We start from the raw sequence: 13,604 nt of genomic DNA, 5'->3' as shown, positions 1-13,604 counted from the left end.
GATGTCACATGAAGCCTTGCTAGCTCTTGGTAGTCTCTCTTACAACAATTTTCTTTATACTTTCCAGGATGATTTTTGCTTTTTCTGTCTTCCCAAGTCCTGGCAACCCATCCCCCTTTGGGGGCATCATCTGCAGCTTCAGATGCAGTGATCACCTTGGGGTTTGCATCCCCCTCAAAGCAGTTTTCCAGGGAAACAGAGCTACACTTTGAGCCTGATTAACACCACCAGCCATGGTTCTGCCTCACATGAGTTTGATCTATTTTATTTTTCTCTAGCTGAGTAATGAAAGTATTACAGGATATAATGGTAAGGGCCCTTAGCTATTATATCATTACTGTGATTAATTATTATATTGTAATAATTATTTCTATGAAACACAGCCTAGGATCAAGGTATCATTAGAACAGGAGCTGACAGTGACAAGATTTTGAGGTTATAGGTACACTTTACATTGGGCTTGGTGGTTTCTATAAAATAACCAAACATTCAAAGTTGAGACAATTTGTAGGACTTTCTTTGCCTTTTTTTAATCATTCCCTCTCATACTAATAACAACAGTGGGGTTTTGTGCCTGCTCCAGTGTTCCAGGCTACATCTTTCCTTGCAATGAGAGATTAAAATGCTCAAACAGCCAAGCAATTTGCTAGCTGAATATTTTCGTATGCTTGGCAATAATTGCCTAAATCTTTGCCCTCAGACTCCTGCAGGATTAGTAAGTGGGCTGCATGTAAAAATCATTAATTAAGACTGTTATTTAGAAGGCTGGTGTATTGATCTGAGATCCTCAAATACCAGAAAGAACAGAAATTGTGACATAGAGCAGAAACAATAGAAAAATCCTAATTGTTGGAGAATGGTTGGTGGTTAATAACTGAGATAATTTCTCCTCCATATTTAATTTCCCTCTCTCTCCACACATCCTTTGGCCAGAGCCTGTGAGATGTGAGGATGCCCGACGTCAGCGTAACCTCCCTGAAGCCAACTGAAATTAATGCTCACTTCCACCAACTCAAGATCTGCCCTTGAGCTCTCACACAGGAGTTGCTGCAAGAATGATGAACGTGCCCATCCCTGATTAATGGGAGAGATGTTTTCTGGTTAGAAATTCTAGCAGAAGACAGTGTTTGGGCTCAATTTTACCTTGAGACCCTGTGTGTGAGGTGACTCTTAATAGGAAGAATTCCTGCTAGTCACAGCAGTCAATGTTAGCTACACATACAAAAATGAATTTATATGGCAAAAGCAAAAGCATTTTTTACCTTGCAGTGGCTACAGTGGGATTCTTTCCTCCCTTTTGTTTTATATTAAAGTATTTGTTTGTTAATGAGCAGGAACAACAATTTGCTGGAAACTTTCCTCCCTGTAGAGACTGGGGGAGAAGGGGGTCAATATTCTGAGCTGTTTAATTAATGTTATTCTCTGGTATTTTAGTTTTTGCAGCTCCTGCAATTTCTTTGAAGGATTCCATTTTTACAGCCGAGAAAATCACAGCCAGATTGTTAAAATATTCAGCTACAGCAGAGATGCTTCAAACCATCTGGAATGATTTCTAGGAGTCAGCACTTCCCCTCCACCACAGCTGAAAACTTGCCATGCCCTGGTATCCCCTCCTCCCACCAGCCTGCCAGGAAGGGGAAGAAGACTGTAAAGGCACAAGGCTGTGTCAAGTGAAGAGGGATGATTCATCACATACTGGGAGAAAAAGCTTTTCCTCAGCTGATGAGTAAATACAGAGCAAGTAGCTGAGAAGTGCCATTATTCCCATCAGGACTCCTGGTGAAGATGGCATGAGAAGAAGCACTGACTAAAATGAAGCAATTGGCAGACACCGACAGTTTAACGCTGTGATTTTAGGTTTCTGGGGTTGTTTTTCACTCTGCAGAACATTTTTCATCCGTAAAGAGAAAATGATTTCAATAAGTTTTCCAGCCATGCTTCAGGATTCTCATTTTGTAGCTCTTTATGGGCAGCGTTGCTGAAAGAGTTCCCGTGGCACTGACACCTCTGCAGGGCTCACTAGTCTCTGCTAAATCTCACTGGAGCTGCCCTTTGCTCCTGGCAAAGAGCATCTGCACCCATCTCATGTGAATCCCAGCATGGTGGGGCTTGGAAGGGACCTCTGAAGATCACCTCATCCAACACTCCTTCTCCAGCAGGGTTGCCCCCAGCAGGTTGGCCAGGATCATGTCCAGGCAGGTTTGGAGTCTCTCCAGAGAAGGAGATTCCACAACCTCTCTGGGCAGCTGCTCCAGGCTCTGCCACCCTCACAGGAAAGAATTTTTTCCTCTTGTTCCAATAGAACCTCCTGTCTATCAGTTTGTGCCCATTGCCCCTTGTCCTGTTGCTGGGCACCACTGAAAAGAGTCTGGCCCAAACCTCTTGACCTCCACCCTTTAGACATTGATAAGAATGGATCAGATTCCCTCTGACTTTTCTCCAAGCTAAACAGCCCCAGAAGGGCTCACACTTTCAGGGTTTGGGGAATAGAGGGAAGAAAGGAGGTTGAGGTGGAGCAGGTTCTGCTCCTAGCATAGGCTGTCCCTGTGCAAAAATGACAGTGATGGAGCACATGAAGGAGAAGAGGAGGGTGGTACCACATCTGCTCACTGCATTTTTACAGTCCTCCCCCAACATTCACTTCTGGTGGAAGGCCAAGAAAGGAAATTGAGCTAAATATACCTCTGCTCTGGCCCAGGATGGCCATTTTCACATTATTTTAAGAGCAAACAGAATAATTAGATCTTTTGATCTGACATTCAGGTTAATACAAGACATTTCATCAATATCTCTGCTTGACTAACTCAAGTCTTTAGAGTATTGGGATCTGCTCACGTATTTGTACTCTGTTCACCACTTTGGAGAACCCGCCCAGTTCAGGGGGAAAAAAAGGCTTATTTCTTTTTCTTTTTTCTCTTTTTTTTGTGCTTTTTAAACGTGCTTCTTTCTGCAAGCTTCTCAAAACTATTTAGGCTGGTCCTTGGCTAGCATAAATGGACAGAACTGGTTGAATTTATGCATTCCACCAAGAGATATTAACCAAGGGCCTTATTCACTACCTCTTGACCACCCTTCTGTTCAAAAATCAGTAAGATTAGTAATGTGTTCTCTGCACCTTCCACGTGAACATGGAACTCATGCTTTGCTCTCCCCATGGGGTTGCTGGCAGTGCACTGGTACGTTCCTTCATCTGCTGCAGTCACTTGGTCTATCTTCAATATCTTCCCAAAGTTTTCTGTTTCTGGTTCATCCCTGGGCAAGTTTCCAGTGACCTTGACCCAGCTTAGATGAGGAGTTGGGCTAATAGCAAAGAAAAAAAAAAAAGAATCAGAAAGAAAGAAGATTTGGAGTTAAATACTAGGCTACTGGAATGGACTTTAGGCATATGATTTACAAGGTGAAGTTTTCAATCTTTTGAGCTCTTTTAAGACACTGAAGATACACTAAAGATTCTAATATCATCCACAAATTATCTATGCTACTTCTTGATTTGAAGGACCCCTATGAAGAGGTTCTCCACAGCCAATATCAGACCATGACATGAGGCTGCTTTCCTCATACGAGTGTTGGCACAAACTGTGGGAGAGGGGACGGAGCTCGTTGTGCTCTACTCCAAAAGGGCACTTGAGGACAGACAAGGAGGTAAAGACTTCATTACAGTGACTTCACTCAGTGCCTTGAAAGGTGGCCAACTGTTGGAGATGGCTGAAAATGCTTCTTGTGGTTTTAGAAGGCGAGATGGCAGTGACACAGAAACTGGGGACAGGCTGTTGTCTGCACACTCCCAGCTGGGCTCCGTGACCCCGACACCATGCACGACACACATACACAGTGTCATATCTGCTTACTCTTGTGGCCATCTGTCATCGTGGCAAAATGCCCGGGCACGAGCTCCTCCAAGCCCCAGGTACCAAGAAATGATGGTTTTCCACGAGCAGTGAGCAAATAGCCCATTTTGTCCTCCAAGAGTCCTTGTCCTGCTCTTGCCCCAAAGTTGGGCTCTTTGTTGCCTTGGTGTTGTACAGAGGCAATGCCCTCCTGACACTGTCATTACTCAGAATATAAGTCTTCAAAAAATGACAGATTGGAAATGTCCTTAATTCCTTATTTTTACAGTTGGCTGCCCCTGATCTTAGTTACTTGAAATCTGGCTCAGTCTATTCGCTTCTGTGGTTTGTGGACATTTGGTGGGATGGATTGGCAGCCATCTAGGCAAAGCTGATCATTTTTTTTCTCCTGAAAATGGGAAATTTAGCCTATAAAAATATAACTGTTTTGGTCTAAATGTTGCATTTTTGAAGGATTTTAATGAACAAAATGTTTGGTGACTAGACAAAGAAGTACTTTGTCTTCTTTCAAAAGTAACTAGTTTAAAAATAAAAACCTTTTTGCCTGAAAAAATGAGTTTTAAAGAATTTGGATGGAAAATTTTGAGGGAATTTTTTTTTTTAAATAATTCCTTTTTTTATGGCTTTTTCTTCCTGTTCATGATACTAATTCTTGTTCAAAAGTAACTAGTTTAAAAATAAAAACCTTTTTGCCTGAAAAAATGAGTTTTAAAGAATTTGGCTGGAAAATTTTGAGGGAAATATTTTTTTTTAAATATTTCCTTTTTTTATAGCTTTCTCTTCCTGTTCATGATATTAATTCTTGCACGTGAAAATTCACATTTATGCATTTCCAAGGTGAATTTCCTACTCAGTGCCTTGAAAACACTATAAACTCATAGCTCTGGACTTGTGGAGGTTTGTGGGCCTCCCAATTAGCTTGACAGGGAGTGAATTAGACAAGGAAGTGTTGCAACAGGGAACTGAAACTCACTGCAGATAACGTGGAATGAGTCCAGCAGAGACAAGTAATTCACCTTCTCTCAGCCCAGTGGCAACCAACAGCAGAGGTGTAACCTTGCCAAATTAAACTGGCAATGCCCTTTCAAGCCTTTTTTACATGGTAAAAAAAAACAAAATACCCTGAACATGTTTGCTCAGCCAGATAAATATCCTGATTTTTGGAATTATATAGAGGGGATTTTATAGTTTGGGAAAGGTATTCAGAGCTTCATTGTGAGGACTGCACTTGACATTCCTTTAGCCATTCCTTACCCTTATTTTGTCCTCTGTTATTTACAAGAAGGAACAAAATTGTCTTGATTTCCTGTCACATACCATCTCCTTTAACCCTTCCTTATATTTTTAGGTGAACACTTCATGGAGATCCTCTGCCTTGCTTAATACAACCATAAATGCTGATAGTGATAACCAGCTTGAGATGTCCACGAATCACAAAGCACCAGAAGCATCCACAGGAATGGGCCCAAGCAGGAAACTTGGGACTAGAACTCAATTTGGAGTTAGCCCATTATTTATAGTTTCGGCAGGATCAAACCTGGGCTGGACAGACCACCAGTTTCACAGAATGGGGCATTTCTTTAATGGATGTCTTGTATTGCATCACTCAAAAACTTTGCTTTTAAAACCCTGAGATCCAACAGCTGGAAAAATGCTGAAGAGTTTTTGAGCATTGAAGGAAAAATGAGTTGACAAAACTAGAAAAAAAAAGGTTGTGAGCCAAACCACAGAAGCTGAATCCTGATGTTATCCATGGTCTCAACATGTCAAAAGTAGTGCTAGTGGAAAAAAATTCAATAATAAGGGGTTTATTTTTTTAATATAACAGTAAAAAAGAAAAATCAATACTAACCCTGATATGATTTTAATTACTTGCTTATAAGCTATATCAATAACAAATAGGTGAATGTTGCACTCTAGCTCTGTGCTGCTCTACAAGGAGCACACACACCTCAGGAAAATAAAACTCTGCAAAGAGATTCAGTTTAAAAACTCTAGGCAGGTGGGTATATTCATTTGTGGTTGTATTAATTCTTAAGACAGCTTTTGCTTTGCCCAATGCCATTTGGCAAGGTGATGAAGTTTGTGCAGTGTGGTGCATTACTCACAGCCCTTCAGCAATACACTCGAGTAGCAGGACACCTCCCTTGATGACAGTGACTGAGGAGCTGCTACCAGCAGATTCAGGAGGGATCAGCAGTTTGGGTTTTCTTTCCTTGATAAAATTTGCTATAAAATAAAATAATAAAATAAAAAGTTAGATATGAAATCTAGGAGCTGTTCCTCATCCTTCAATAATGCCACAAACGTTACTTCTGTCAGGAGGTTTCAGAGACAGTTTGAAAGTTTTCTCTTTTATTTAGATAGTTTGAGGCTAATCCAGGACTCTCCTATTTCTCTTGATAACAGTCAGAAGATGGCTACATTACTAAATACAGGCAGCAGTACTGGTGAAGCCCCTTTAACTACAGGTTCATACCCTGTTTTCTAAGCACTGACCCTTCCTATCATACACCTCAGGCTCCCTTGGTCCACTGGTCCTCTCAGTTGTTGATCTTCTGGTGGTCTACACCATCTTTCTTATCATCTTTCTTCTATAGTGACTCCATCACCTGTTAAATCCCAGATGAAAACTCATCTTTCCTGACCTGAACATCCCACAGAAATATCCTTTTTCCTACAATTATTAAATCTACAGCAATGAAGACACAATTTGTAAGGAAGGCTGTTAAAATAATAAAACAAGATTGACCTGCATTTGATTCCAACAGACCATTTGTTCCAGCCTGCCAAACAACAGTTCCATGATGAAATATGCATGGAGTCAAATGGTTATCCAGTTATCACTATCATAACAATTAGCAAAGTAATTAATAAGTCCCCAAATGGTAGTAGTCCTTCAAATATAGCCAGTGACAGATGATTTGGTCAAAGACCACATGTATCTCTCAGAACCACTTTCTAATTTATTTTTTCCTTTCCCTCCCTTTGCTTTGTCTCTCTAAAATCTGTGTCACAAGTGCCCAGGGCTGCAGCAGAACTCTTTGGTGCCTCTGGATATGCTCACACATTTTCCATCTGCCCTCCACCCCCTGCTGCCAAAGTCAGGCACAGTCCCCCTCCCGAGCAGCAGCAAGAGTTCAGACATCTCTCCAAGGGAAAAAAAACAGGTTTTGAGTGTCTGTCACTCTGCACAAGCCCTGCTTGTTCTGCTCACAAGGCTTGAGGGTGATTGGTGGGAGAACCCTCTCTTCAAAAACTCCAGCACCCACCCAAGGTCATTCTGGGGCCTCAAACTGGGTGTTTTAACAAACAGAGACTCTCAGAAGCAATTCAAGCAAATAAATTGAGTCGAGAGCTCTGCCCAAAACCCAAGAATCTGATTTTTTTTTACCTATTTTAAACAAAATTAACTGAGTGGAGCATTGCAGGAGCAGTTGCTAGCTGCCTTTTGACTTGTCCACGTTGCCTGGATAAAGCTCAGGAGAGCATTTCCAGGGGACTGCTCCACAGGAGGGAGGATGGAAATCCCCAGGATAAGAAGTGTTTCATTACACTGCTCACCTGTATCAGAGAGGACAAGAGACACCCAAGGGAACACCCTCCCTCCTACCTGGAGGTGTAGCTGTAGGTGGGGACAATTAACACTCAAAGCTCTGGGAATTCACACCTTAAGCTCACCCCAGAGTCATGCAGCATCAAGGTGACCCTTTAGACATGAATAAATGATTTCCAACTGTGGGTACTTAATGCCAGTGTCTTCTTCACTGCCAGAAGAAGATTTGGAGCACCCAGCCTTGAACTGGCAACAGGAGAAACCCAGAACATCAGTCTCCTTATTTATATCACATAAGGAGATGTGAATGTTCTTTTCTCATGCAAGAAAACTACCAATGTGTTAAAAACCCTCCAGATTTCTGTCAAAAAAAAATACAAGATGAGCAAATTGTACTCCACGGACCCACTTAAATCCATCCCATTGCAATAAAAAGGTTTTAGTGATTTTTTTTTCTCTTTTTCCTAAAGAGCAGCTCCCATTTCATCTCAGCTGGTAGAGTCTCAGTTTAAAGGCTAAACAACAGATGTGTTCAACTCACCCTTAGTAACAGCAGCGTTAGGTGAGCCTGAGTCATTAGCATGCTTAACTGAAATAAATAAAAGTGACAACCAAACACAAACATGCAGAGTTGATGAGAATCAAAAGAAACAATAAAAACATGCCCCGCCCCCAATTTTGGCCATAAAAGAAAGAAATGATGGAAAACACAAAGTAAAGCAACGGATGAACAATGAATCTCTGAAAATACAAAGAAAATTATTTCAAGATATGTGTTACTTTGCAAAAATGCTTCGTGGGTGATAGAATCATTATTTCATCCTAGAGAATCATCATTTCAGCCTAGTATAATGAAAAAAATCACTAAACCCTAAGTATGCACTTATAAAGAAATTTTTTTCTCTCTATAAAGAAATTTTATAAAATTTATCCATTCCCATTTTTCTTATTCCCTACATTTTTTGGTGTAGTTTTTCTGTACAGTCTCTCAAGAGGGACTTGGTATGGAGTGGAGTGGGGAGATTCAAGCTGAATTTACAAAACCCTTTGAGTTTATGCCTCAATTTTTTGCCTGTCCCCAACCTCATGGCTCTAAGGACAAAGTGCTTACACTGAGGTGTTTTGCTGACCACTGCCAGGGCTACCAGTGGCCCCACAGCCAAACCCTGTCTGGTTTTTCCTCTAATCTGTATGCACCAACGTGTGGGACTGGACCCATTAGAAAAGCTATGGAGAGCAAACATTCCATTCTGATACTTTTTCTCACAATTATTATCCCAAGATAGGGTTTAAGCAAGTATTAAGATACACAAACCCACTACTAATCCTTTATCTTTTAATCCCAACAAGAAAACTCACAAAACCATATATTAAATATTAGGCTTTCATTCATGAAGAAAAATCTCCTTGGCAGTGAGGGCTCCGTAAGCCCCAAAGGTCAGAGGTATTAGTGGAAGAGAAGACACATATTAAGGGCACAGGCAGCCTCAGGGAGTGGTACAAGTGATACCAGAAGCTATTAGAGCTAAAAGAGAGTCAGGCAAAGTGGGATGGATCTCCAGCTGGTATAAGCTGCCTTAGTTCCTCTGGCTTCTGTTGGGCTTTGCTGATTTAACACAACCAAGAGAATGCCCTAAAAAATTGCCTGTTTTTTTTGTTTGGATAGTTGTGTTCATCTCCTCTAACGCTCAGAGTAGTACACCCCATCTATTCAGTGGCTTTGCACAGCTCAAAGTAATGTTTTGATGCAGCCATGGGTGGGTAAACACCAAACAAAAACATGCAGATGATGATGTGGCAGCAAATCTCCCACACCCCAGTGAGACTCAGGGGAAGAACCTGAAACCACCTTTTGTGTAAGACCCTCAGAGACTAGAGGAATACAGAGATGTTAAACTAACTAAATAAAATGTGATGTTCCCTATATAACATTTTATTAAGGAAATAATAATGGTAATGTCTCTGGGGAGACCTTATTGCAGCCTTCATGTATCTAAACAGGCCCTACAGGAAAGCTGGAAGGAGGCTTTCTGCAAGGGCTTGTAGTGATAGGACAAACTGGAATGGCTTTAAACTAAATGAAGGCAGCTTTAGATTAGATATATGGAAGAAGCTCTTCACTGTGAGGGTGGTGAGGCACTGGCATAGGTCCCCCAGAGAGGCTGTGGATGCTCCATCACTGGGGGTGTGTTCAAGACCAGGTTGTACAGGAGCAACCTGGTTTAGTGGAATGTGTCCCTCCTCATGGCAGAGGGGATGGAACGAGAGGATCTTTAAGGTCCCTTCCAGTCTAAACCATTCTATGAAATGGAAAATGCCTCGTGTGACACTACTTGGTGCTCAAGTCAGCCTGCAAAGACATGGAAAGCATTGTCCTTCCTAGCTGCCTTGGGACACCTGCACCAAAACCAGCCCTGCACCCAGGGAGGAGCTGCCCAAACAACGTCCTCAAGACCCAGTGAAGTCCCATCCATCAGTGACCCACTGGACTGCAAGAGATTCCCCTAAGAATTCACTGGTGGGAGAAAAGGATTGAAGAACAGGACACACTTTGGGGACCCAACAGCTCCAAAATGATGGTACCAGTTGAATTTAACCCATCGAGCCAGGTTGAAAATTCAGAAATAACCCCAGTAACATCAACGTCCTCAAGACCCAGTGAAGTCCCATCCATCAGTGACCCACTGGACTGCAAGAGATTCCCCTAAGAATTCACTGGTGGGAGAAAAGGATTGAAGAACAGGACACACTTTGGGGACCCAACAGCTCCAAAATGATGGTACCAGTTGAATTTAACCCATCGAGCCAGGTTGAAAATTCAGAAATAACCCCAGTAACATGCATTTGCTAAGAACAGGACACACTTTGGGGACCCAATAGCTCCAAAATGATGGTACCAGTTCAATTTAACCCTTCGAGCAAGGTGGATAATTCAGAAACAACCCCAGTAACAGGCATTTGCTTCAGAGAGAATCACACCAGAGACACAGGGCACCCGTTTGCATTCAGTGGAGCCTGGGGAATCAAAACCCAAGAAGAAAGAGGAGCCTCCTCCAGACTTACACCTGGAAACCTTCAGCGTCATGGGCATCTTCTGCACAATGGTCCTGAGACGGGGGAAGGCTGCAAAGCAGCAGTAGTCACTCCTGCTGTCATTCTCTTCCACGTTTGCAAAGTAGAGATCTCCCTTCAGGCTCATGGAGACCCTTTCATCTTGTGGAATGTGCTGCAAATCTAGCAAGGAAAAAAATGATGATGATATGGGAATGATATCGAGCTCTTTCCCCAACGGGACTACTGATGCTCTCCTGTCACATCTCCAGAGGCAGAATGCAACTTTGACAGGAAAGAGGCAGAAGATACAGCATAGCCAATGAGTTGTTTACCTGTATTCTACCTATGATTAATAATGGATAAGAAATATTTAATAATATATTCAAAAACAAAAATGAAACTATTAATAATTAAAAAACGCTCAGTACGAAGTTCTTGCTCAGGTCAAAGGATATCAGCAGCATCTCCCTCCAACACAGAGGCCTCTAATGATGATTTGTTGGCCACCATTACAGATGTCCCCCACAGCCAGGCTCTCCCAAGATCTTGACTCTTGGGTAACTACAGATTACACCAGGGGAGCCTTAGGATGGACTGAGGTTGCTGCACTGACTCAGTGTGGATCCAGCCAGAGTTCAATAAGAATGTCAGGAGTAGAGAGGCTGCCTTGTAGGATCAGGGGTTTAACCTGGCACCTCAAGAGCTTGGTCAGCATCAGAAACCAACCCTTTGTGCCCTGGAGGCAATCTGAGTTACTTGGCTTCCCAAGAGCCAGATATTCCTGCAGAACACCAGTGCTGAAGAATAATGTGACAGAGCCCCACGAGGAACTAATTACACATACCTGACAGATTTTTCTTGGTATCATAAATCAACCATTAGCTTATGAAAAGAGGAAAATAGTAATGATAGAAATAATATCTTGAGACATTTTATCCTCTCTACTGTAAATGAAGTCACCCTCATTACTGGGAGACTCATTTACTGAAGTGTAAGCTTTCTGAGAGCTCATATTTAATAATAAATTGTAAAGTGCATTGACACAAAATAACTCCTGTGTTATGTGAAAACACATCTCCAGTTCTCCATTTCTCAATTTTGTTTTTCAATATCCAACTTGCACAATTACCATTCCCATCAATTATGAACCTCTAAGGAAACCCCTCTGGAAGACGAATGTTTTGAGTGTCTTCGTGTGAGGTGTGTAAAAATTGTTTACTCACCAATATTCATCCAATAGATATGCAAAGGAGGGATGCCTTTTGGGGGGTTACAGTGCAAAATCACAGAATCACCATGCTCCACGTCAAGGGGCTCGATTTTTTCTTTGGGGAATTTTGGTACACCTGGAGAAAAGCAAAAAAAGTTCCTCTTTTTATTGTTGCTTTTGGAAAATTTGCCCTTTGCTTTCCCCTTAATGTAGTTCTGAAGAAAATATTGACCTTAACATCATCTTTTGCATTCTCTGCCTTTAGTTACTATTATTTATTACTATTTATTAGTATTATTTATTATTTACAAAGTGATCTAGAGTAATGACACACTTTTACTGGCAGCATGAACTCTCTGGTAGCATTTTTCATTCATAAAATGCACAGACTGCAGTACTGAAACCAGGCAACCAAGTGGTGAGGTTTAACATGTGTCTGTGATGGCCACGAGCTTTGCCTAGGTCTTTATTTTAATGCCTTTATTTTCAAAACTTTTCTATGGTTCCTTTGTTTGCATTGCCTGGAAGGGACAACTCCAAAGCCACATGACACAAAAGCCTGAGGCCAGGATCCACGTAGAGAACTGTGCACTGATGGCACCCAGGATGTTCCTGGGAGATCAGAAATCACTCTGGGAGTGCAGTATGTTCTGGAAAGGCTAAAAAACAGTTCCCAGGAAGCCACTGCAAGTCAATACAGGTGGGGACAGACATCAGGCAGCTCTTCTGCCTTCTGCCTGGCATTGCCCCAATTCTTATCCATCCCCAGAATCAGATAAAGCCAACGTCTGGTTTGAACCTCATATTGCCTCATCCCCTCAGGTATAAAACCTCTGCCCTCAAGACCTGCAGACCTCAGCAAGCTTGTCCTCCAGGATGCAGAGGCAAGTTGTGCACAAAAGGATACACAGGGACGTGTGAGGGCTGCACTATTTAGGCTTAAATATAGGTCAAATGATTAATGGATCAAGGATCAATTGTTTAATCACCCAGAGCATCAAAGCCTGTTTCATACTTGGCAAACCTGGGCAACCTGGTCAGCCTTGGGAGCCCAAAATACAACCAGAGCACATCCAAGTAGAGGGGAAGCAGAGCTGGGCTGGAGCCCCCCAGCAAACCCAGCTCAGAGTTTATTGCAAAGAAATTAGTCTGAAAAATATAACCACTCCTTAAATTAATTTAGCTCAGACAGTTTCAGGGAAGACATCTTCTGCTTTCATTTTGGGCAAGTTCAAACAAGCAAAAGTTTCAGTCCAGGCAGCTGCATTAAACAGAAAAAATTAACAGCAATTAAACCTGAAAGGAATGAAAACACCCTGGTTGTGCAGAGTCAAACTGGCACAGCACATGTTGCCATCCTGGTGTTCAAGTCATGGCAGGGAACTCTCATAACAAATAAACAGCTTGAAACTTCAGTGGTCCAGCAGCTCCTCAGGATATCTGCAAGGTCACATTGCAAGAGTCCAACCAAAGGAGGGAGGGTGAGAACTGCAGGGCCAGGACTGTGAGGAGACTTTATACAGTGTAGGATTAGTAATTAGTAAACATAAAGAGAAGCAATCACAATAATGCTGATTGCCTGCATGTAGATTGTGCATAGATTTTTGTCTCTAGGAGGATAATTAAGACATCATCAACTCTTAGGAGAGGCAAAATGGAGCTAATGAGCATTACCTTCTTTGTAGGTGAAATTTCAGGTAGCAAAGGGGACTATATATTCAAATCCATTACATTCAATAACCTATAAACTTCAAGCCCTGGAAAACATCTGCTGACTGTTGGAGAGGTGGAGGGTTTCCCATAGGAAAACACCAATTTCTTGATCTAAGACTGACTTATTCCCAAAAGCACATCACTCAACAAAACTTCAAGAAAGCTGGGTCAGGTGAAGGAGAGAGGATTTCTGACTAAACCAAGGGGACCAGTAAATAAACAA

At 42.0% G+C, this 13,604-nt stretch overlaps 1 protein-coding gene across 2 annotated transcripts in view; it reads right to left on the bottom strand.

Moving 5' to 3' along the window:
• Window positions 1–13,604, bottom strand: part of CHL1 (cell adhesion molecule L1-like) — a 52,717-nt gene that overhangs the window by 28,681 nt on the left and 10,432 nt on the right. For both annotated transcript variants that reach the window (XM_008946831.1, XM_008946830.1), the window contains exons 4-8: window positions 11,682–11,804; window positions 10,468–10,638; window positions 7,946–7,993; window positions 5,957–6,077; window positions 3,116–3,300 (exon numbers count right to left, since the gene is read on the bottom strand). In XM_008946831.1, the coding sequence (XP_008945079.1) occupies window positions 3,116–3,300; window positions 5,957–6,077; window positions 7,946–7,993; window positions 10,468–10,638; window positions 11,682–11,804 (648 nt within the window). The remainder of the gene's footprint in view (window positions 1–3,115; window positions 3,301–5,956; window positions 6,078–7,945; window positions 7,994–10,467; window positions 10,639–11,681; window positions 11,805–13,604) is intronic.

This window comes from Merops nubicus, unplaced genomic scaffold (assembly GCF_000691845.1).
Source record: "Merops nubicus isolate BGI_N331 unplaced genomic scaffold, ASM69184v1 scaffold6389, whole genome shotgun sequence".
Taxonomy (NCBI): domain Eukaryota; kingdom Metazoa; phylum Chordata; class Aves; order Coraciiformes; family Meropidae; genus Merops; species Merops nubicus.
This window is presented reverse-complemented; position numbering and strand designations above follow the sequence as displayed.